Source organism: Oryza glaberrima, chromosome 1, assembly GCF_000147395.1.
Source record: "Oryza glaberrima chromosome 1, OglaRS2, whole genome shotgun sequence".
Classification (NCBI taxonomy): Eukaryota; Viridiplantae; Streptophyta; class Magnoliopsida; order Poales; family Poaceae; genus Oryza; species Oryza glaberrima.
In genome coordinates, this window is record NC_068326.1 from 26,169,004 (window position 1) to 26,192,862 (window position 23,859).

At 41.6% G+C, this 23,859-nt stretch overlaps 3 protein-coding genes across 5 annotated transcripts; 2 read left to right on the forward strand and 1 right to left on the reverse strand.

Moving 5' to 3' along the window:
* The first annotated feature begins 1,284 nt into the window (after window positions 1-1,284).
* Window positions 1,285-6,052, forward strand: LOC127758309 (phosphoethanolamine N-methyltransferase 1-like). Its single transcript, XM_052283891.1, has 12 exons — window positions 1,285-1,579; window positions 1,804-1,931; window positions 3,135-3,272; window positions 3,390-3,527; window positions 3,733-3,876; window positions 4,098-4,208; window positions 4,293-4,434; window positions 4,532-4,812; window positions 5,090-5,251; window positions 5,346-5,399; window positions 5,505-5,579; window positions 5,669-6,052. Exons 1-12 carry the CDS (start codon window positions 1,549-1,551, stop codon window positions 5,762-5,764), a joined length of 1,500 nt encoding a protein of 499 aa, XP_052139851.1. The 5' UTR covers window positions 1,285-1,548; the 3' UTR covers window positions 5,765-6,052.
* A 1,747-nt stretch (window positions 6,053-7,799) lies between these two features.
* On the forward strand, window positions 7,800-12,826 carry LOC127760452 (glycosyltransferase BC10-like). Its single transcript, XM_052284720.1, has 11 exons — window positions 7,800-8,234; window positions 8,338-8,454; window positions 8,562-8,662; window positions 9,262-9,333; window positions 9,444-9,525; window positions 9,618-9,698; window positions 10,561-10,602; window positions 11,023-11,061; window positions 11,292-11,357; window positions 11,458-11,604; window positions 12,027-12,826. The coding sequence occupies exons 1-11, from the start codon at window positions 7,971-7,973 to the stop codon at window positions 12,192-12,194; spliced, it is 1,179 nt and encodes a 392-aa protein (XP_052140680.1). The 5' UTR covers window positions 7,800-7,970; the 3' UTR covers window positions 12,195-12,826.
* A 628-nt stretch (window positions 12,827-13,454) lies between these two features.
* On the reverse strand, window positions 13,455-20,613 carry LOC127781766 (putative D-cysteine desulfhydrase 2, mitochondrial). 3 transcript variants are annotated; one of them, XM_052308803.1, is made up of 18 exons: window positions 20,225-20,613; window positions 20,084-20,126; window positions 19,494-19,808; window positions 19,070-19,199; window positions 18,494-18,673; window positions 17,927-18,118; window positions 16,540-17,248; window positions 16,288-16,312; window positions 16,059-16,180; window positions 15,875-15,961; window positions 15,417-15,533; window positions 15,263-15,336; window positions 15,060-15,111; window positions 14,557-14,652; window positions 14,407-14,451; window positions 14,229-14,318; window positions 14,077-14,148; window positions 13,455-13,740 (listed from the first exon to the last, which is right to left on the reverse strand). In XM_052308803.1, the coding sequence occupies exons 1-18, from the start codon at window positions 20,549-20,551 to the stop codon at window positions 13,612-13,614; spliced, it is 2,805 nt and encodes a 934-aa protein (XP_052164763.1). In that variant the 5' UTR covers window positions 20,552-20,613; the 3' UTR covers window positions 13,455-13,611. The 3 variants fall into 3 exon arrangements, with proteins under 3 accessions (XP_052164763.1, XP_052164755.1, XP_052164773.1); XM_052308795.1 differs by having other exon boundaries at window positions 15,248-15,336; XM_052308813.1 differs by lacking the exons at window positions 13,455-13,740; window positions 14,077-14,148; window positions 14,229-14,318; window positions 14,407-14,451 and having other exon boundaries at window positions 14,576-14,652; window positions 15,256-15,336.
* Between the last annotated feature and the right edge of the window lie 3,246 nt (window positions 20,614-23,859).

The window sequence follows — 23,859 nt, forward strand, 5'->3', positions numbered from 1 at the left end:
TTTTTAACTGAAGCAAATCTCTTACTCGTATTGCGCTCGTGCGTGTGGGCAAAATGCCAAAATCGATGGCAGTACTGCTTTGAGTTCTCGCTTTGATCTTCACAAAGTTTTCACCCTTTTGCCAACCGAACATGGCTATTCCTCTACGGTTCAGTTTTATACTAGTGCCACAACGAGCAGCGTGCAAGGTCGGGGGATGCAACTCTCAACTTTTCTGCTTCGTTCGCTTGGTTACACGCGACGATCAGCGAGGAGCTGCACGTGGTCCGATCCTTTTCCTTTTGCTTGGGGAGTAGTACCATGTTGTCGAGATGATTTCGACGTGGCGAGGCACGATAGAGTGTCGTATATCAGCACATGAGTACACGAGGCAGCGCGCATTAGCGCCGTCTGGAACGAAAGGCATATTTTCTCTCTGCTGCATCACAACACAGGAAAATTTCTTTATTCGAGCGCTTCGATTCTGCACCATTTCACATACTCCCTCCATCCTATTTTAGCCACGGTCAAGGATTTTGTGTTCAATATTTTATCGTCCGTCTTATTTAAAATATTTTTATAATTATATTTTTATTATATTAATGATAAAATATGAATAGCACTTAGTGTTATTTATTTTTAAACTTTTTTCTAAAATTTTTAAATAAGATGGAGAGTGAAATATTAGACACGAGAACTTATAACCGTACTTAGAATTGAGAGGGAGGGAGTATAGGGCCTGTTTAGTTCGCGAAATAAAAATTTTTGGGTGTCACATTGGACGTTTGACCGGATGTCGGAAAGAGTTTTCAGACACGAATGAGAAAACTAATTTCATAACTCGTCTGGAAACCGCGAGACGAATCTTTTGAGCCTAATTAATCCGCCATTAGTAAATATGGATTACTGTGACACTTATGGCTAATCATGGACTAATTAGGCTTAAAAGATTTGTCTCATGATTTACTCCCTAACTGTGTAATTAGTTTTTCTTTTAATTTATATTTAATACTTTATACATGTGTCAAATATTTGATGTGATGTTTTTGAGAAAAAAATTTTGGGAACTAAACATTGCCTAAAGATTTCTGCAGAAATACTCCTGTGATTCGGCCGCTTTGAATCTGCGCGGGACCCGAATGAAGCCAAGCGCACCACCTCATCTCAGGCAAAACGACGAAAAGAAAAAAAAAAATCTGATCTGCTCGGATCTCGCGGTCGATCTGATCGCGCGCTCAGCCGCTCCTCCCCTGGATCCTTCTTCTCCCCCTCTCCCCTCTCCCGCCTATAAGAGTCCCTCCCTCCTCCCCTTTGCTGCGCACTCACCTCTCATCGTCGCACGCACGCCCGCACCTCCTCCCCTCTCCCCTCAAAACCTCCGCCGTGATCCGGTGGTGGATGCAGCCGCGTGGGCGATCCTTCAACCGCCGCTCCCGGAGCTTCTCCCGCGCCCGCCTCGCCATCGAGGGGTCTTAATCTCGCCGGCCTCCTCCCCTCTCTCAGACTCTCAGTCGCTAAACCCTCCCCTCTAAAATCGCACTGAACGAACGGTCGAACGATCCCGCCGAGATGGACGCCGCGGCCGCCACCGCTGTTAATGGTAAGCAGAAGGACGTCTCCTCCCCCCCACGGATCGGATCGGATCGGGCCTGATCTGTTCTGTTTTGCCCTGCGTTTTGTTCTCGTTCTGCTTGATCTGGTTTGGGGATGGATGGGGGCGTGGGGGTGTTGGTGTTGGTGTGTTGGATTTTGCGGATCTCGTTCGTGCGGAGGGCGTTGTTTTTGCGGGGTGATGTTCTGACGCGTCTGCGTTTGTGTTCGCAGGAGTGCTTGAGGTGGAGGAGAGGAAGGCGCAGAAGAGCTACTGGGAGGAGCACTCCAAGGACCTCACCGTCGAGGCCATGATGCTCGACTCCCGCGCCGCCGATCTCGACAAGGAGGAGCGCCCCGAGGTGATACCACAGTGCCACCTGCCTAATTCCTTCTCCGCTGTCCAGTGATTTACTGGTGCTTAGCAGTAATTTCTGTGAAATGTACTGGTCATTTTCTTATCCGCTTACTAGATCTGGGGCGCGTGCATGCACTTTTTGGTACTTTTCCCAACCAAATACAGTTCCTACGTGGTAGTAAGTGGCGCGTGGTAAATGATGAACCGGGACAAACTGGTCGGCATTTCGTGCATTGCTTTTCTAGAATTGTTCAACACAGATGTACTCAAAGGAGAACGGAGGTTGGAGAGCCTGGTGTTCGTTTTTCTTTTGAGAGAGTGACTGATGTTGACTCGTATGTTTTTGGGTAATCCTTGAGTCAAAAGTGATTTTTCTTAGGCCTTGTTTAGTTAGGGAAACTTTTTGTGTTTGGTTGTCACATCAGATATCGGATATACGGACACACATTTGAAGTATTAAACATAGTCTAATAACAAAATAAAAATTACAGATTCCGTCAGGAAAGTGTGAGACGAATTTATTAAGCCTAATTAATCCATCATTAGCAAATGTTTATTGTAGCTCCACATGGTCAAATCATGGCGCAATCAGGTTTAAAAGATTTTTCTCGCAATTTACACGCAAATTATGTAATTGGTTTTATTTGTCCATATTTAATACTTCATGTATGTGTTCAAACATTTGATGTGATGCGTGAAAAGTTTTTGTTTTGGGAACTAAACAAGGCCTTAGCAAAATGGAGTGTACACATGACATGACAGCAGACCTTGACATAGTAGCATCACATAGGGTCCATATTACATAAGGTGTTTCTTAGGTAGACAGCTGAATTGTTGTCACTGTTTTACTTAAAGGAAAAATTCTGTTTTGCTGTTTCCTTTTTCCAGACTAGAAGATGATGCTAGACCTTTTACTTTAATGATCACAGACCTGTTTGCTGACTGTACGAAGTAAAACTCTTTTCACAAGAAAAATACCCACTTAAGAATTTCTGGGGACTGTACTCGCACGAGAATGTGTTACTGTAACTGTCAATAATACTACCATTAGCAGGTGAATGAGATTGTTCCCTCTCACTCAATTGTCACAGTAATTATTAACCTTTTTAAAATTAGCATAGTCACATTGATTAGACATGTTTTTTGGATGCTGGAAAATGTTTTCCTGGACTTATGTTCTAACGTATCTCTTCTGACACTTCTGCAGATATTGTCTTTACTTCCTCCTTACGAAGGAAAATCAGTACTGGAACTTGGTGCTGGAATAGGTCGCTTCACTGGAGAACTAGTGAAAACAGCTGGGCATGTTCTTGCAATGGATTTCATTGAAAGTGTGATTAAGAAGGTTTAACATTCACATCTCATTTAAAACCAGTTTGGTAGCTGAACTATGATTGGCTTCTTTTATCTCTACATGAATGTTATGCCTGATTCATTTAGTCTTGTGTGTCGTTTCTTGTAGAATGAAAGCATAAACGGTCACCACAAGAATGCATCCTTTATGTGTGCGGATGTCACATGTCCAGACCTGATGATTGAGGATAACTCCATTGATCTGATATTTTCAAACTGGTTACTGATGTATCTTTCAGACGAGGAGGTAATGAGCAGATAGTACTTAATAGGCCTCATATCGTGTCTCATTTCAAATAAATAAGCATATTTAAGATCTGTTGCGATCCTTCTTTGCACATCTGAATATGTCTTAGGAAATGAACCCTGGATGATATAAATCGACTTTGTGTTGAAACTTGGTATGTCTTGGCTATGTCTTCTGAGTTTGCTAACTCATACTGTTACTGTAGGTTGAGAAGCTAGTAAAGAGAATGGTAAGATGGCTAAAGGTTGGCGGCTATATCTTCTTTAGGGAATCTTGTTTCCATCAGTCTGGAGATTCAAAAAGGAAAGTGAATCCTACACATTACCGGGAGCCAAGGTTTTACACTAAGGTCAGTATGCTAACTATCTTGTTTCTGGTTCCCTTCTATCATTTGAATCTCAAGCTTGACAGTTCAAGGTTTTCTACTAGACTTGCCTCGTTAAATGTTACCCACTTTACTGAATCTAAACTATACACACAGTATGCTTATAGCAGCACTGAGCAATGTTATTTGCGCTACTTTGTAACAAGTTGTGATGATTGAAGGCTAACAGATTGATTTAAAAATAGGTGTTTAAAGAGTGTCAAGCTCTTGATCAAGATGGGAATTCCTTTGAACTCTCTGTACTTACTTGCAAGTGTGTTGGAGCTTACGTGAAAAGCAAGAAAAATCAAAACCAGGTACTTCTTTGTCCTTGCACATCCACATACACACTCATGTCCTGTGATCAAGTGAACTGATGGACTTGATGCCATACTATGCAGATATGTTGGCTATGGCAAAAGGTTGATTCAACAGAAGATCGGGGGTTTCAAAGATTTTTGGACAATGTGCAGTACAAAGCCAGTGGAATATTACGCTATGAACGCATCTTTGGAGAAGGCTTTGTGAGCACTGGTGGAATTGGTTAGTAAATGCATGTATTTTTTGTCATTTTTAAATCAGTAATATTCTAATTTGTTCTAATTTGTAGTATGCCTATTCTTTTATCTTCGTTCACCAGAAACTACAAAAGAATTTGTGGACAGGCTGGATCTCAAACCTGGCCAGAACGTTCTTGATGTTGGATGTGGAATTGGGGGCGGTGATTTTTATATGGCTGACAAGTATGATGTTCATGTTGTTGGTATTGATCTTTCGATAAACATGGTTTCTTTTGCACTTGAGCGTGCTATTGGGCGTAAGTGCTCAGTTGAGTTTGAAGTCGCTGATTGCACCAAAAAGACATACCCAGACAACACGTTTGACGTCATCTACAGTCGTGATACTATCCTTCACATACAAGTACGTTTTACACATTATTTACAACCCATTTGGATGTTTTGTTTCTTCCTGGTTTATTGCTCTACAGCCTACAACAGTTTAAATATTTTCAGCTTGAAATGGACTGTTTTAGGCAAGCCCTGAGAACCTGTATATACATTTGTAGTAATTGTTAGTGGGATTGTGGGAAAAATAAATTCTTGGAACTATTTGAATTACCTGCCACTAAATATGTTTTACCCTTTCTTTGATGCCAGAACAACTGTGTTTTGACCAGTGCTGTTTTTGCTCTTTGCAGGATAAACCCTCACTATTTAAAAGTTTCTTCAAGTGGCTCAAACCTGGGGGTAAGGTCCTAATTAGTGATTACTGCAAGTGCCCTGGGAAACCTTCAGAAGAGTTCGCAGCTTACATTAAGCAAAGGGGTTATGACCTTCACGACGTCAGGGCTTACGGACAGGTGCTTTTGCTAGCTACACTCTATATGATTAATAGTACTGTTTCTTTCATGAAAGTGTAGAGCTATGGTAACATCTGTTTGGTAAATTATCCAGATGCTTGAGAATGCTGGTTTCCATGATGTCATTGCTGAAGACCGCACCGATCAGGTAATCCCCCTCTGGCGCTACACTGGCTGCATTCCCATATTCTCTTCAACTGAAATGTAGATATGATTTTCTGTGGTACTGATCATATTCAATCTTGTATTGCAGTTCCTCGATGTTCTAGAGAGGGAGCTTGCTAAAGTTGAAAAGAACAAAAACGAGTTCGTCTCTGATTTCAGCCAGGTAATTTAGGCAAAACTGCGAGTTTAGTAGCTGCCTTCTTTCCATGTTGCTGGTATGCACATCAAATTCTTTGTTTCACTTATTTTCAGGAGGACTACGACGCCATTGTGAATGGATGGAAGGCAAAACTTCAAAGGAGTTCTGCTGGTGAGCAGAGGTGGGGGCTGTTCATCGCGACCAAGTGATGAATCAAGATGCGCACCGTGGGGGGGACTCGCAAATAAATTGGTTTCATGCCGTGTGTCCATCATATTACATTTTTGTTGTCAAGTTATTTAATTTCGAATTCGGTGTACTTCTTGTGGAGCTTTTGATGTTGTTGGGACAAAAAACAAAAATAACCAAAGTTCAGCCCGCGTTGTTTTCGACTTCTTGAGCTGGAAAGTTCAGTTGCATAAAGAAAATTCAGGTGTACTCGGTGTGAAACTTTTGATGTTGTTTGGATATAAACAAAAACCAAAGTTCGGCCCCCATTGTTTTCGACTTGTTGTAGAGCTGGAAAGTTCAGTTCCTTAAAGCAAAAGCGTTATCCGTGGGCAATTGCAGAACAGCAAGCCGGAATAACTAGCGGCGTGAAGTCCTCGCACTTAATGCATCTCCCGTCGCAGGCTCGCAGCTTCCCGCGTTAGTTTCTACAGGGACCGGGAGGGAAGCCGAAACCGCAAAAACGAGCCAACGACGCCACATCCGTTTCTCACGAGCCAAGTAGTCAACCAGGAACGGGTCCAGATCCCCCACGCGCAATGCGCAAAGGGCGTGGACGTGGCGGAGAGAGACGAGAGGCAGGTAGCTGAAAGGAAGTAGCGGCAACCGGCAGGGCAACACGGGTGGCATGGACGATGACTTCAGTCTTCAGAGTTTGGCCAAGACACAGGCTCTCTTCCTCTACAAGGCTGCCCCTACCTGCCTGTCTGCCTTGCCTGTACCGCTGTACGCGCGTGATGGCGCCATGTGCATTGCTGCATTTTCTCCTTTTAGAGAATGCTAGACAGGCGGGCTTCTGGAGTTTTAGAGAATGCTAATCAGCTCCCTTTTTATTTAGAAAAAAAAAATCAGCTGCTTTTATCTCAGGTGCAGACTCCAGAGGTCCTACTGGCTACTGCTGGCGTGGGGATGCACAGTTCTCACCGCGGTAAACGACGAACTTGGTAAACGAACTTGCACCGTCCTTGGATTGTTCCTCCCTGCAACGTTTGTCTTCTCTTTTGATTTGTAAACCAAAGATTCGAGAGGGACTGTGGTGATATATATTCTTCTTTTCTTACGATGGCAGATGATGCCGTTCCAACCGTCCACATGCCATTGATTTTTAGCGTCGAATGGACAGTGTGGTCTTGAAGGTAAACGCCAACATTGGTTCTGTGTGGTATAAAAGTGACCCAAGGGCTGCACACATACACAAAAAATAATGACATCAAGAAAGAAAACAAGTGGCAAAGCTCCACATTATCATGCTCAAAACCAATGATAATTTTCGATGGTCATCGGTAAAACTAAAAGGTTCCATTAGGACACAGAAAATTTTACAAAAAGAATCATAGAATATAGTTAATTTCTTAAGTACTACTTAATACAAAATTCCATTAAATTTACTCAGTTGAAAGGAGCCAAAACTACCACCCGTCTTAAAATGGAGGTACCTAATACAATATATGAGATATCATCTGATACTATCAATCACTATAGCTTATCCATAGTACTATATGAGCCATATATGAGCCATATTGTAATTTGTCTAAATTCATAGTATTGATATGTATTACAGTATTAGATAGCTATATAGCGAAATAAAGGTAGTACTTAATACTCCCTCCGTCCAAAAAAAACAAATTTAAAACTAAAGTGATACATCATAGTATTACGAATCTGGATAAAGATATGTCTAAATTCATGGTATAAGGATTTATTACATTTAGCACTAGGTTTTTTTTAGAACAGAGAGGGAGTACTCTGTATTTTAGCAATAGAGGCAGTAACACCTTGCCCTTAACGGAAGTTCCGTCATAACTGACGCTGATCCCGCCTGTCCCACCTGTCCACCACGCCGCGAAATCGCGAATCCCCCACCGGCCCGAGCCACGACTGGCCAGCCACTTTGCACGCCCGTGCCGCGCCTCGCCTCGCCTCTGTGCGACCGGCCCCCGCACCCACCCGCGCACGACGCAGACGCGCGCGCGTCACGAGGCCCAAAAATCGCACCAAAAGCTACGGGAAAACACAACACCACCACCACCACCGCCCCCCCACGTCTCCGTTTCTCCGCCGCCGCGGCGATCACAAGGAGATCTCCCCTCTCTCTCTCTCTCTCTCCTCGCGCTCGCTTTTAAATGCCACCGAGGCCCACGGTGTGGGCTGGTCCACCGCACGCCGCGCCCGCGCACGACGCCGACGATGCCGGCGGCGAAGAGGTCGGCGTCGGCGGGGTCGGTGCTGGCCCTCACGGTGGCCGGACGCCGCGCCGCGCGGGCCCGCCTCTGCCTCCGCCTGGCCGCGCCGCTCTCGTTCCTGCTCCTCCTCGCCGCGCTGCTCCGCACCCAGCCTCTCCCGGCGCCGCCTTCCGCGCCGCCGCCCTCCGGGGGCCCCGCTAGGGTCGCCTTCCTCTTCCTCGTCCGCGCGGGCGTCCCCCTCGACTTCCTCTGGGACGCCTTCTTCCGCGTGAGCCCCAATCATCCACCTCCGCTGATTTTCGTTTAGTTCGTTCATTTGTTCGTCCCTGTTTGACTATTCGATTGGTTCTGATCGACCGGGTGTTCGGCAGAACGGCGAGGAGGGCAAGTTCTCGGTGTACGTCCACTCGGCGCCTGGCTTCCAGCTTGACCGCACCACCACGGGATCGTCGTACTTCTACGGGCGGCAGCTTGCCAGGAGCGTAAAGGTTCGGCCATTTCTTTTGCGTGATCTCTTGCTTCTGATGTGATGGCGTGTATCGACATGAGACCTGGGTACGATTTGAGTAGCGAGGAATATGGTTGTGCCTTGCAGGTGGCGTGGGGCGAACCTACCATGGTGGAGGCAGAGAGGATGTTGTTCGCCGCCGCCCTCGAGGATCCAGCGAACCAGCGCTTTATTTTGCTCTCTGATAGGTACGGTACATTCCCCCACATGCGAGTGCCCTGTTCTTGCTCGTACATAGTTCAAATTTTATGGGGAGTGGACCATGATTAAATGTTCAACTGTGGTCTGTGGCTGTCAGACTCGTGATTGGTTTAATAGCTGAAGGTTTAGTAATGGCAAATCGGCAAGTGAACTCGTACGGAACCAGTTTGTACTTTGCAGGACTCTATAGAGGGCATTCTTCTTAGTGATGCATTTAGATTGTGGTTTCCTGTTGTGGTGCTGCTAAGGTTTCTTGAGAAGCTCTCTCGCTTTTGCTTGGTCTCATAAGTAATGTTAGAAAAAAAAATGCAACTGTGAAGGCATACCATAATTCTGTGAATGCCTTTTCTTGGTTTCCCTTGTGGGTGCTCACCTTGAAGAGTTTCAAGACTCCTCATGATGAGTGTTACCCATCTCTATAGGTTAGAGAGAGTTAGAGTGACATTCTGATCATATTCCCCACTAGTCAGTATGCTTTAAGTCTTTATGTTGTAGTTTGAATTTCAATTTTTTTTTATGTACCAATGTTTATCATCTTATAGACGTTTTCAACATTAACATTTCAAAATATCCTTTTCTACTGCAGCTGTGTTCCTCTGTACAATTTCAGCTACATATATACTTACTTGATGGCTTCGCCTAAAAGTTTTGTAGACAGGTAAGAGTAAAAAGATCATCTGAAATCTTGCAAGTTCATGTTTGTTCCTATAGGCTACATGCCATATTTCAATTTTTATTTCTCAAAATTAGTATGTTGATATTTTCCAGTTTTGTTGACAAGACCGAGAAGCGTTACAATCCAAGCATGTCTCCTGTTATCCTAAAGGACAAATGGAGGAAAGGATCACAGGTTTCTGTAATTTCTTGCCATTCTTGTTCTTGTAATCAGTATTTCATTTTTATTCAGAGTTTTACCCTGAACCATCTATCCTCTCATTTCAGTGGGTAGCATTGACCAGAAGACATGCAGAAGTAGTCGTTGGCGACAAACTTGTCTTGCAAGTATTCAGAAGGCATTGCAAGGTATATTGCCTTTTGAGTTTATTCTTTTCGACATTGGAGTACTTGCTTAGCTTGATTTAGTCCTTTTCAATCCTTCACATGTCAACCCATTTCAAGAAAATTAGTTATTAACCAGGTTACTAGGCTGTTCCAAGTATCCTTTTCAATTTCCCTCAAATTTCTGCTGTAAATGTTAGAACCTTTGTGACTTGAACTTCAACTTGTTTAGCAAACATGTTAGTAGGTATGTGGCTTGCTTATATGGGATGTGAATGTGAGACTAGTTTTCTGTTCCCTTGTTTGTAGATATTTGATGCCTTACAGTATTAAATAATCAAATGATACTATCTAATCAATTAAGAATGATAGTATCCTAGTGCTCTGCTGCCTCGATGGCAATGCTTTGTCTGTATATATATGCTATTTTTTAGGGGAAAAAAATGCCAACCAAGTTGCAGCATAATTGTCTGAGAAAAGTTCCATCAAATCTATACATGTTCAGTTCAGTCAAAAAAAAAAAAATCTATATATGTTCAGAATGGGGGTTTTGTGCTATACATTTACATTTTATCAGCAATACCTTTTCTGATAGCCTATATCATCCAGCTACATAATTACTGCATGATAAGAATATATATATTTATCTTAGCCAATTGTTTGTTCCTTGTAGAATTGTCCTTATGCACAATGCGAGCTGATTATGTTCTCATTAGATTAATCCAACTTCTAAAAGTTGTGTAAAACTGAAAAAAAAATGAATGGAGTTAAATTATTCTTATGCTGAATTAAGACAACTGTTCGTATTTATTTTGGTCCATTAATCCTACATATACTTCTATATGTAGCACTAACGATTCTATTGAATTTGACCTGATTGTTGCAGATGGTAGTAACTAAGGCTTTGCTTGGACAGAAGCCTAATTATGTAAGTGTTTACTTTAATTTGGATTCCTTTTCAGTCTAGTTTGAAGAGAGGATCATTTTAACATACATTGGCTAATATCATGTATAATAACAATCATTGACTTTGTCTTCCAATTCTTAAGTGACACCATTTCTTTACCGTAGGTATAAACAACTTTTCATATGTAATACTATCCTTCGCTCAATGATATACTAAAGCGAGTTTTTATTCTGCTGTCTGACATGTAGTTTTATATGATGTGAATGCGAATAGTCTTTTTTGTTTTCTCTTGATCACCAAAATCAAATGATTTATCTCATTTTTACACCCTTCTAAGGAATGTTTCATTATGTACCCAATAGTACTGTTGTTCCCTGAATTAATTATATTTATCAATACCTATGATTGTTGCACTTATTAAGTATTATGCTTCTCTTGCAGCGAAGATTAGGATTTGGACTTCGTCGAAAGCAGATATCGGTAAAGTTTCAACCGGTCACATTCTCTTTTATCTATTCTCAAGATGTCAAGCACGCATTCAGATGGAACTTTCATATATTTATTTGACAAATGGAAGTTCAGATTGTCAAACTTGTTCATATGTTTGCATATGAAATGCTACCGTCAATTTCAAGCTGTTGCTCACATCACAAAAGTTTCTTGCAATTGAGCTCTTCACTGAGACATGATATCCATGCTAAACCTTGCAGAAAGGATCTACTCGAATGGAGCATGATTGCATTCCAGATGAACACTATGTGCAGACATTATTTTCAGTAAGGCTTGTTATTGTTGATATTGATTTGCAGACTGCAGGACATAATCGTATGTTCTTCACAACAATTCATAATGTTTCCCATTCTTTTAACTTTGTAGATCAATGGACATGAAAATGAACTGGAAAGAAGAACTTTGACATATACATCATGGAACCAGTCCTCAGATCCTAAAGACAAAATGACTTGGCATCCAATGACATTTGAGTATGAGTCAGCAAGTCCTGAGCAAATCAATTCAATTAAGGTAATATCTGTGGATTTTGTTTTGTCATCTTTTTTTTTTTCTTTTTCAGTTGGCTTGTGAATGATAAAAAAGCTCTAGTGTTCTATCTCACTTGTTTGCCTCACAACCTGTCCATCTCGTAGGAAATTCAATTTAGATAGTGTAATCAATTCTCCTTGTTTTGTCCTGAATAAAGAACTAATCTACTCAGAAACATGTATCTGCATAGCAGAGGTCCTTTCCAGTTTGCGAACTCCAACCTTTGTTACAAGGAATGTGTTTCCATGTTTATGTTGACTGGTTTCCCTGTCTATACTACCTGATGTTAAATTCTATTCCTAAGAATAAAGTCAGACACCGCATCCTGTAGTGCAGGACCTCTACCTTCTATGGCACGTTATTCTGTTAATTGATTCTCACTTAAAGTTTGCTGCATTTTACAGGGTATTGATCATGTGAATTATCAGATGGAGCACAGAACTGAGTGGTGCCAATGCAATACTACATCCGTTCCATGTTTCCTATTTGCCAGGAAGTTCTCCTACAGTGCAGCCATGCATCTATTAGAGGCTGGGACGGTCGGTCCACTAAAATCTGCTCTACTGGCTTAACTATTACTACAAAATTTTGATCACACGAGTTCTCATTTTTAGTTTATCATGGCCGGCCATAGTTTATAGTCCATCAGCATCATTAGGTTCAGTAGCATCTGCAGCTGAATCAGCGGAGCGACCGGAGTACCATAGTGTATTATTATTGATAGTGTTCAGATTTGTGCATAGACCACTGGGACAGAAGAGGTTTGATGTACAGAGCATCAGTTTTGGAGCTTGTCAGCTCGGCTACATTGCAATATCCAACGACAGAATGAGGCAGGATCAGATCAGGTATCTTGTGACGAAGAATGAAGAATGCTCAACCCTTCTCCCGATGGTATTTACTAATTACAGGATAGGAAATCTGTAACAATATCTTGATAAATGATCATATACACATTAACAAATTTAATAAAGTACAAAGAAAGTATTTTTTGTTATTCCATTTTTCCGCAAGAGAAACATCCCAGCAATTTATCTGTTACAAGTTCTTAATCTCATAGTATTATGCAACTTATGCAAGCAGGGAATAGATGTAATCGCCGAATAAAAATTGAAAATATACCTTTTTATTTAATATTTTATGTTTATATATATATGCATGGGAATGATTTGCAAAAATATATCTCTCCCGCATGATGGGAACGGGGGACTGTTAAAAACACGCGACATAGCTTCGGTTCCGCAGGTCGGAAGCGCGGAATAGGGTCGATCGCGCTGCCCTGTCACGCGGGAGCGGGAGCGGGAGCGTGGTGGAGAACGCGGTCCCGCGTAACCATGGCGCGGCACCGGCTGCTTAGCAGAGGAAGCTAGCTTGCGCGGCTGCTTAGCTATATATATTATTTGCTTTGATTTGCTTTGATTAAGGCCAGGGTGATTAATTAGGTTAATTAAGTAATTGGTGCCGCACCACTGGCATGCGGGAGCGCTGGTCTGCGCCGGTGCCGCGGGATGGTTCTGCGGTACCGCTCGTCGGTGCCGCACTATGGTTCCGCGGGACCGCGGTTCCGCGCATCCGTCCCGCGGGATCGAAGCCGTGCCGCGCTGAACGATCTGACCGCGTATTGATGCTGTGATTACATAGCGATCCCGCGTTAACACTGTGCGGAAGAGGTATATTTTTACAAATTATTCCCATGCATGTATATAAATGCAAAATATTAAAAAAGAAAATATATTCTCAAATTTTTTTCTGTAATCGCCAAGCTGTTCAGCACACTGTTCATGTTGTGCAATACGAAATATCCTGCTAGCCATATGATCCATGGAACATATAATGAGAAACTATTTTTCTTATTTATCAGGCACGTTCCTCGTTGCAAAGTCCCAGAAGTTAGAAACCTATCACACCTATGCTATACATCCCAACAAGAAGCCAAGAACCAGAATAATCCACGAGATGCCAAGATTGGCCTTATTTTTCAGCCGTGTTCTACTTGCTCCTCTTGTAGATCTTGTGCAGAAAAGATTTCAGAACCGCTCGTACTGCTTCATTCGGTTGTGCTTCGATGGCTGAGATCAGCTTTTCATAGCTCTCCCTTTCATACTCAGAAAACACCCGCTGAAAGATTAAAAAAAAAATCAGGTATGATAAATGAATTTGTCATGGCAGGAAAGCACGCGGCAACTGCAGAAAGAAATGAGTAAACAGATACAGATCACAGCATTTTTTGGGTAAGCGTCTCGGTTGCATATAATATCAAGGCTTCATTGCATCTTTTTGTAAAAAGTCGAACATTCAAAATCAAGGATTGAAGGCTGAAACTTGGCTGGATTATACCATCTTAAGAAAAAAAAAGACACATATTTTTCAACATTGAACGACAAAATGGAAAACAAAAAACCATTTTATGTATAAAAAATATTTTAAAAGAAAACAAAAATAATGGGGGAACACCTGGAGATGAAGTTCGTTATATAGATCCTTCACTTTGGCAACACAAGCTGGATCTGATTTCCCATAATTTTCCTGCAATCATGCCATTCACAGAATAAGACGCCATGCTTAACTATGCAAAGATACAGTTTAGTACTGCGCGGGGGCCTTACAAACAAGACTCCTTTTTGTTTCTCATCAGCGCGCTCAAGTGCTTGAACAAATAGCCAAGAACACTTGAAATCTTCAATGTCACTTCCTATCTGTGGTAAGATTGCTTGGGGATCAAGTCCAAAGAACATTTGATAGTGTACTATGAAACTTGTGATAGTACTGCAGGAGTGTACTTACCTTGCCAATAATTTCTGGTTCACCAAAACAGTCCAGATAATCATCCTGGAAAGAAAACCTTACTAGCGATACTGATATGAATGAAAACAGAAAAACCAAGAAGAGAAGCATTCAAGTGGAAAAGAGAACGAAACATCAAGATGATCTTACCTGGCTTTGAAAGTAAACACCCATCTCAACTAGGATATGCTTCACTTGAGCATAATTGTCCAAACTCTCACCAAACAACAGCAGTGCGCATGCAACCTTGTAAGGTTGAAAAAGTTTTGCTTGTGAATACCGAACAAAAACAACCACAAAACTCAACCTCACTACAACATGTGCACAAGCATTTTTCCACAAGATGAATTACAAGTTGTTTCTAGGACTATCAAGTTTCATTCTGAGCTATATGTACCCCTGTTTGTGAGGAACCATGCTCATGAGTCATGAGTCATGGTACAGCGAAAGCTGATCATTTGAATTAGATTTCTAAGTTTACTTTGATTAGCCACATATTGGAACAGTGTAAGTATTCATGAAAAGTATAAAACATTTCCCCAAGGGGCAGCAAAAGCGGAAACATTTTCTCAGTTTGAAGAAATCGACGAGCAACAGCCTGAATTGATGCTATAAAAGTTTCAAAATATTATATGGGAGTCATTCATTTTTACCGGCAAATAAAATGAATAGTAAGCTGTCTTATATTCCACAATGCGCCTATATCTGCATAAAATTCAAAAATGATTATTATCAAGCAAGAAGAGTAAAAATGAAACTGACAAACAACTGCCTTCTAGGGCACTAAGCAAGCAGTATGTCAGTATGACACCATGGAGAAATTCGTAATTCAGTGGCATACACATGTACATTATACTTGTTCAGATCTTTCCTTCCTTCATTTGTTGTAATTTGATCTAATAACTGGCCTGAAGTTGTCTGAAATTCAACCTAGGGAGGAAGCAACAAAATTATGCTTCAGTAATGAAATTGGTTCTCAAATAAGAGATATCCTAAGAATGTAAAACTACCTCATTGAATAAATCTAGGAGATCAACATAGTAACTTTTTCCACGAAAATAGCGCCTAAAGATCCTTGAAATTTGGCTGCGAAGGACGAGTCCATCATTTATAGCTATGAGGCCGACCTGCTCAAGGTAGAAAATATGAGCTAAATCACCATTTAACCAAGACAAGGAAAGGACTCAAATTGTAAACAGCATTAATCTACATATCTATATCATTCCTTGCATCTTATGCTAGTTACTAGATAATCAAGCTAATACCATGATCAAACCTATCCCTAGTGTGGAGCTGCCCCTTGCTATTTAGCCAACAGTAGCATCTGAGAACAATATTATCATCCGTTATTATTTTTACCTTTTCCTTTGTTTAGTTGGAGTACAATCATAACATTTTAACAACACTCGAGAATCTACAGTAACACAAGGACATTTCTATGTGGACAAGTTAATCCTACTTGACAAACCTTGGGAAGCCTAAACCAACAGGGTTTTCCTCGTCGAGTTTGTGAGTTATCCATTATATCATCAAGAACCAGAAAATAGGCCTGAAGCTGCAGGTTACTCAAAGAACAATAAAGTTTAGAAAATATTTTGCTAATATTGTTGTTTCATAATCCCAGGTCACTAAATCATACAAGTATCATGTACCCATTCGATGCCCCAACCAAGGATGCATGCAAGAAACAATTCCTCCTCGCTCGGTTCTGTTGGGCTAGCAGCTTTCAGTATTTTGTAGCTCTCAACAACAGCCAAGCCACGGTTCAATTTTCCTGTACACGAGCAGAGATCTTAAATGACTAAATCACTTGCCAACCATATCGCAATGTGCCATTGTTTGGTTTGGTCGCATTGTTTCTGAATAGCATGTTTTTCTCACCACCAAGCACGTTGTAGTCCAGCATCTGTTCAGAGATAAGGTTCAGTGATTTTTTTTTTTCAGCTAAACATTGACAAATTGCATTTAATACCAAAAAAAAGAAACAATGAAGAAGTTGCAACTTGCAGATCGTACCAAAGCTAAAGAGACAAAAAACATCAAATATTTCATGTATTGTAGTTTATCTAATTAAGGACAGTGCCCCCCAAAAAAAAAGAAAAAAAAACTAGAGGAGTTACGAGTTGCACTGACGCTCTCGAGCCATTGGATGGCGTCGTCGTTGAAGTCGAAGGAGGGGTCCTTGAGAAGCTCTGCCTTGAGTGTGCCGTACACCCGCCGGAACGTCGCGGCCGCTGTCTCCGCCGCCGGTCCGCTCGCCCCCGCACCCGCGGCGGCCATAGACCCCAGACCCCCACTCCGCCGCGCCGACCCGCGTCCGCGTGCGGCAGGCAGAGCAGACGAGCGGCGAAGGACCGAGGAGCAGCGTGCGGCCCAGCCGTCCCGATGGCGACGACGAGACGGGGCAGGCGGCTTCCGTTGCGTTGCGTCCGGTGTGCGTGCGTGGCGCGCGCGCGCGCGGCCCAATCGATCTCGCGCGGTGGGGGTCGTGACGTATACGTCGTGTCGCGTTGCGTTGAGAAATTTGCTGCGGTTTCTCCGATTCGTCACGCCGTGCGCAAGCCAACGTGCCGTGCGTGCGTGCGTGGGTGGACTGGAGCGAGCGACACCGGCGGCCGCGCTCTCGTGGGGTCGTCGACGACGTCGTTGGCGGCGTCGTCGTTCTCGACGCCTCGCGATCAGACGGCGACGTGGTCTGTCCCCGCCTGAAAGGACCGACAACACGTGTCTGTCTCGACTCCGGCGGGAAAAATCGCCCGCGTCTCCACCACTGTTTTCCCTGCGCGGGATCCAGAGGCGGTGAAGGACCGCAAGGATTTCAGACTTCAGAACTATACCTGCACTGCACTACCATCAGAGTTACGGCGTTTCAGCGTGCGTATGTTTCAATTTTCAGATGAAAATGGGAAGCAGATTCAGCCAAAGACCATGAATTTGATGGGTAATCACAATAGATCAGCAGGATGAAATTGTCTGTTCTGGAGTGTGGCTTAGGCAATTCAATGCAGAGTTTCAGAGTTCTGACTAATTCAAGCAATTCTGACTCGTATACAAAAGTAGTACCTCTCTAGCCCTGGGAAGTGGCAAAAGGACTTAAAAAAGGAGGATAAATAGAGGTAAAAATGCAATTGCACTCTTGCAGTAAGGTTGGCCTGGTTAAGGCCCTGTTTCTTTCAGCTTGGGATTATTATAATATGGATTATTGAGTCAGATTACTATAAGCTAGATTGTTATAATCTGTAGTAGAATAAGTGGTTAGTTGTTTCTTTCCTAGATTATTAGAGCCTAGATTATTGGGTTTGCAAGTCTAAAGAGGGAGTGGGGTGGCATGGTGGGTAATTTTTCACCCAATAATCTAGAAAATGCTCACCTAAATGAGCTTATCAGATTATAATAAGCTGGGCTCCAGGTTATAATAAGCTATCTTTCAGCTTACTCCCAATAATCTGGATTATAATAATCCTAAGCTGAAAGAAACAGGGCCTAAGTTTGCTCATCCGAGGTGAAGTGCGATGAGTACCGCTGCGCCAATCCGCAGAAGCCAAGCGTTCCTCCCGTATGGATCATCACCACTTTGGTTCTACTGTCTCCAACACATAGATCCACAGCTTGCTCCCAACCAGCTAAGGTGTACATTGGATCCAACAGGATACCAGTTTGCTGCGCAATCTGGCGGCATAATGCAATTTCACCGTTCAGCACCTTGCCAAATCTGAACAAAAAAAAAAGGCCCCAAGAAAAATCAGTATTCGAACGCAAATTCTAAAGATTCTAATAGCAAGAACTAAAGGCATGAGAAGGACATAATTATTCACCAAAACAAATAATAATCAGAACATCAAGTCCACTTCAACCGCCGACTATAATATTACCAAGAAAATTACTAGATACTAATAAGGAAACTAGTACTTAGTAAATGAACACCCTCAAATTACAAAATCATGAATACGTCCAGAATGTTCTGTAATTTATAGTGACATGCCTTGAAAATGACCCAAGACAGCATTGTATTGCAGAAACACTTGAGAAAGCAGCATGTATTGAATAAAATGAATGCAGCATATTAAATTAATTGATTGAAGCATACCGTCTTGGTGAAAATCGTTCCACCCATTCAACTAAACTGTCACCAATATCATTTTCTCCCACCATTTCATGGTAGTTGTTATGGCAAAGCTTCTTAAAGTCAGATATTAAGGACTTCTCTCGTTCTTTATATCTTTCGAGTGTGTCAGCAAGCATGACAGCAGTTACTCTCCAATGCAATCTGCAAGGATCGTGAGAAAAACAGTGATCTCTAGCAAAGATGGATGGAGAAAGCAACAACATAGACATGGAAATACTAGGTGATGAACATTTTGATTGACACGATTTTTAATTAGTATTGCTTGACCAAGTTAAAATGCACCACATTTGTCATCAGAGACATTAATTTATCCCAATTTTTCTTTGATAGATCAAGTGCAAGAACTGTTCTCATTGTTGTGCTTTAGATATTCCAAAAGTATCTCCAACAACAAAGCCTTTATATAAAAGAAATGGAAAATCATGATACCTGTAATACCATTAGAAACTCTCAAAAGTTCAAAGTGTACAAAAGCTGTAATGATAACTCTCAATTTATTCTGGCAGCATAATATGCAAGTAGTATTAACAAACGCACCCTAGACATACCGCTCCAAGAGCTAACCCCACAGCTGTTGTGCCTGTCCCAGCATCTACCACGACATGAACATTCTCATGTTCATGAAATGACGACAGATTGTAAAGGTACTCCACTAGCCGAATAACACCTGAAGGTACAACAAAGCCATGTGAAATATGCAAGATTCCCTTTTCTTTGGGGCCCAAGTTAAAGGTTTCAGATTAACAAGTGAATAAGAAAACAACATACTGTGAAAGCAAAATTGACGGCCCTGATCCTAATACTCAAAGTGAAAATTTTCAACCTCTAAGCAAATATAGCAATACAAGGACACATGCATTCTAAGTTATGGGTATTAGATTATTCTGTTGTCGAAAATTTATTTTTACTGATGAACGGAACTAAAATCAGGAGTTCAGGGCAAAAACAGTCCATTACTTACCTAGCAATGCTTGGACGTCACCAGCCCCTTCCTTAATAATAACTACTCTTCTTGAACCAATTTCACAACCATTATCTTCATCTAAAACAAAATCCTCTTTGCTAATATCATCAGCCCACAACACTGTACCACCTGTGCCTGCAACTTTTCTGGCGTGATTGTAAAGCATTTCATCTCTGTGTGCGTACACTGACCGAGAGGCATAAGCCACATTGCCAAACATCAAAGAGATAAGATTGTAGCCTGTCGGGATATCTGGCTGTTCACCTCTCAGCAATATGTGTGGCCTCATTCCCCACTCAGCACAGTGGACCGCTAATGCAGTAAATGAAAAAAAAATGTGAATGCTATGAGCAAAGCAACATTTTCGTTGGACTCAACCGAATTCAAGAAAGAAAAGCAGTACATTCACTATATCAGCGCGCTAATCAAGGGACAAATCTGCATGACCTAGAGAGCAATTTTGCAGGGATGCATTGGGATCGTTTACCAAGGCTTATAAGGTCATAGCTCATGTAAAGAATGAACTGGAAATTACACACAGATTCAAGTGGAATGAAGAAAAACAAAATGGGTAATCCATATCTCACCAGTGGCCGCAGCATGGGCGCTCTGGCAACCCCCACAAGTCACCTGCAATCCGAAGTCCAGAACAGTGAAGATACCATCAGATTTGAAAAACAAGATGTGATCAAGGCTGGGTGAAGGGGAATGCAACGGTGAGCACGGACAACGTCAGTAGCGCCGCGGCGGCGCAGGAGCGGCAGGAGGGCGTCGAGCTTGCGGGCCTTGTTGCCATTGGCGAGCGGGTGGAGGAGATCGTCGCGCACCACCTCGAACCTTGGGCGGCCCTCCTCTTCCCCCTTGCCTCCGTTGCGCTTAGGCGCGGTGGTGAGGTTGGAGAACGCGAAGTGGTGAGGAGGGGACGGCGGTGAGTGGGAGGGGAGGACGGAGATGGTGTGGACTTGGGTGGCCGGAGAAGGAAGCATCCACTCCGTGGCGGAGAGAAGATTTGCGACCGTCCTGCCGCCGCCGGCGAGCGCCGGCGATGGCCGCATGAGGAGATGGGCAGATGGCGGCCGGGGACGGGTCACGTAAAGTCAAAGTACGCCTTCATGAAGCGTTGGCGGAGAACATGGAGTGTTGGTACGTGAGACATTACGGTCCTGATTGGGTGTTGTTCGGAGTAGCAACTACTAATTGATAACCAGTTTACGAGAATTTGGAGAAGCTAAAAAATAACTCTTAGTTTTTTAAAAAAAAAGTTCTGTAAATATATTTCTCAAGATCTGGATGAAGGTTTTGATTATGAGAAGCTCGCTAAATATGTCTGATATATTGGTATCTCAGGTCTCACGATACACCATATTTTTTTTTCTTTTCGGTGAGTGGATAAACTAGAAAATTTGGAAACCATTCTCTTAGACATACAACTACAAGTCTACAAACCATGGAGCTAACTAGGGATGAAAACGGTTGGAAAAACCCTATACCGTTTTCATTTTCTTTCTTTTTCTTGAAAACGGAATCGGAACGGTAGACCCGGAAATGGTAACGATATCGGTAATATCGGTATATCGGAAACGGGATCATCGGAACGGAATATATCGATATTGGTCAAAACTCGAAAGTCAAAAATTCATGTCGAAATTAGCGGAGTGTGGCATAGCACACATTTAACTATGCACGTAGATATTTTTTAACTTTATTCTTGCATCATCACACTCCACATAACACCGTTATATGATAATTAATGATATGATAATAAGTTTGACAAACAATATAAACAAAGTTCAACAATGCTTCAACATCGATAAGTTGAGAAGACCAAAGTTTAGCAAAATCCACATGCAACGTCATAGGGTTAACAACATTTTCCCCAGTCACTTCCGCTTTTTTATAGGATGCAAGCATACCAGGCTTTCTTCATTCATAGGCTTCCGATGGGTTGGGCTGGCTGAGCCGCTGGGGAACTTTTGGAATTTTTTCGGAATTTTAACGGAAATTACCATACAAATACGGTTACCGATAAAACGGTCAGAAAACATCCGTCCCATTTCCGCTACCATTTCCAGAAGATATTACCGTTTCCATTTTCGCCACTGTCGGTTACTGATACCGACTAAAACGATCGGTGCAAACTGGAAACGGTAGCTGGAAATTTCCATACTGTTTTCACCCCTAGAGCTAACCCATAACTTCTACAGCAATACCAACAGTAAATAGTCTCATTATACTTTGGTCCTAACATGCACTACATTTCACGACAATATTTGATTTGCCATTAAGACCTTTTTTTTCTAAAGATCTATAGGGAATAATTCCAAATTAAGATCAATATAACCTATGCAAATCGAACGTTAACGTGCATACCAAATGAACTTTGTTAGGACTTAGGGTATGTTTGAATCTCCAACTTAATTTAGCTTTTCATTAGCACGTAAAATGAGATAAATCATTAGCACATGAATAATTGAGTATTAGTTATTACAATTTAAAAAATATGTTTATTTGATTTTTAAAAAAACATATATATATAAAGTTCTTTTTTGAAAAAAAAAGTATAATTCAGCAATTTGAAAAATGTGTTAATGAAAAAGAAGGAAGTTATAGTTTAGAATTGAAGAAAAGAATGCAGACTTAGGAGACAATCATCGTCAACAATTTATTTTAGTGAGATGATGCCATGATGACATCATGCATGTGACATACATATGCTGCCATGCAAGTGAATACTAACATGGCAATAGGCAAACTTACAATTTCAATGACAAGTTGTAAGCGCAAGGAACTGACATTCCGGCTCCAGCTACTACTACATGCTAGAAAAATGAGTGGTAGAACAAACTGCCAGTCGGAGACGACAACAAGGGAGGTGGACATGACCATATAACTGATTGGCATATCTTGATCTTTGATGGCACTATGGCAATCACCTTACAGCCAAGTGAAAGGTGCCAACCAATTGAGATGGAGAGATTTGTCTAAGAAATGAAAATGAATTACTCCCTCTGTCCAAAAAGTCCCATCCAACCAAAATCTCTTATATTTTGGGACGGAGAGAGTACTTGGCTAAAACATGCATGCTAAGGCCATGTTTAGTTCCCCAAAAACATTTTGTAAAAACATCACATCGAATTTTTGGACACATGTATAGAGCATTAAATATAGATAAAAAGAAAAAACTAATTGCACAATTTGCATGCAAATCGCGAGGCAAATCTTTTGAGCCTAATTAGTCCATGATTAGCCATAAGTGCTACAGTAATCCACATGTGCTAATGACGGCTTAATTAGGCTCAAAAGATTCGCCTCGCGGTTTCTAGGTGAGTTGAAATTAGTTTTTCATTCGCGTTTGAAAACCCCTTCCGACATCTGGTCAAACATCCGATGTGACACCCAAAAATTTTTATTTCACCAACTAAACATACCCTAATTATACAATAAAATCATCTTAGGCCTTCCTTAGAGTGGAGGAAGCTAGAAATTAATAGAGGAATTGAACTAAATCCTGCTAACTCCTCTAAAATCCCTGATTATTTTTTTTAGGAAACCCCGTTAGTTTTAAGTCCTAACGAATAAAATTAAATTAGCTGGTCACATCGAGCATTCATATGCTCCTCCTTGCATGATAAACCAACAAAACATTATGCGCCTGAGGTGATTGACACATCCACAAAGTTAAGATGTGGCGCATTATTCTTCAGTAGTGCAAATTGAGAATATATAAAGGCAAAATCCCTATCAAGTATCAAACTGTATTGGAGAAAAAGAAAGCAGAATAATTATATTTGACTGAAAGCAGTAGGAAAATACGTAAGTATTACTAAGGTATTCCCTGGGTTAATGGTTACAAATATTTTTTTTACATAAAGGAGAAGAAATTTAAGGATACTGACACCAAAAGCACGCACCGAAAAATATTCTCGTGGAGATTTTGGATGGATACCTAACAAATGCAGTTATGTACTGTAGCCTATTGCATCTTTTTTCATTTTTTAAGGGTAATACTAGCCTATTGCATCCTGGAAAGGTACGGTACATTTTGTTCCTTGTACATCTGTAGATTCGTCAGTGTGCCTTTTTGGTTTTTCTTTGTCTACCCGATCGAGAGGAGTCTTTCAGTGTCTAGGTGGTGTCCAATTTTGCCTTATTATCATGGGACAAAAATTAGTGGTCCTAAACTTCATACCAAGAACTAGTTTTTCTTGGTTCGTCCATTACGAACAGATGTTGTCGTTAATAAAAGAGCTATTTCAAGTCGTCCTATCAAAGAATTTTCATATATATATACTCGATAATGGTCTTCCAAACTATCAGTGGTGGGCAATTGTTTGGAGCTATATATAAGAAAAGAGTCATACAT

Bases quoted from the DNA above. Each gene is read 5' to 3' on its own strand.
- LOC127758309 (XM_052283891.1), top strand. From the start codon at position 1,549: ATGGACGCCGCGGCCGCCACCGCTGTTAATG. The intron at 1,932-3,134 runs GTGATACCACAG...ACACTTCTGCAG, and splicing joins ACAAGGAGGAGCGCCCCGAG to ATATTGTCTTTACTTCCTCC. The intron at 3,273-3,389 runs GTTTAACATTCA...CGTTTCTTGTAG, and splicing joins TTGAAAGTGTGATTAAGAAG to AATGAAAGCATAAACGGTCA.
- LOC127760452 (XM_052284720.1), top strand. From the start codon at position 7,971: ATGCCGGCGGCGAAGAGGTCGGCGTCGGCGGGGTCGGTGCTGGCCCTC. The intron at 8,455-8,561 runs GTTCGGCCATTT...TGTGCCTTGCAG, and splicing joins AGCTTGCCAGGAGCGTAAAG to GTGGCGTGGGGCGAACCTAC. The intron at 9,334-9,443 runs GTAAGAGTAAAA...GATATTTTCCAG, and splicing joins CCTAAAAGTTTTGTAGACAG to TTTTGTTGACAAGACCGAGA.
- LOC127781766 (XM_052308795.1), bottom strand. From the start codon at position 20,551: ATGCGGCCATCGCCGGCGCTCGCCGGCGGCGGCAGGACGGTCGCAAAT. The intron at 19,809-20,083 runs GTGAGATATGGA...TTACTGCATTAG, and splicing joins CGCCCATGCTGCGGCCACTG to CGGTCCACTGTGCTGAGTGG. The intron at 14,452-14,556 runs GTAAGATCATCT...TTTTCTTTCCAG, and splicing joins GTGTTTACTTTCAAAGCCAG to GATGATTATCTGGACTGTTT.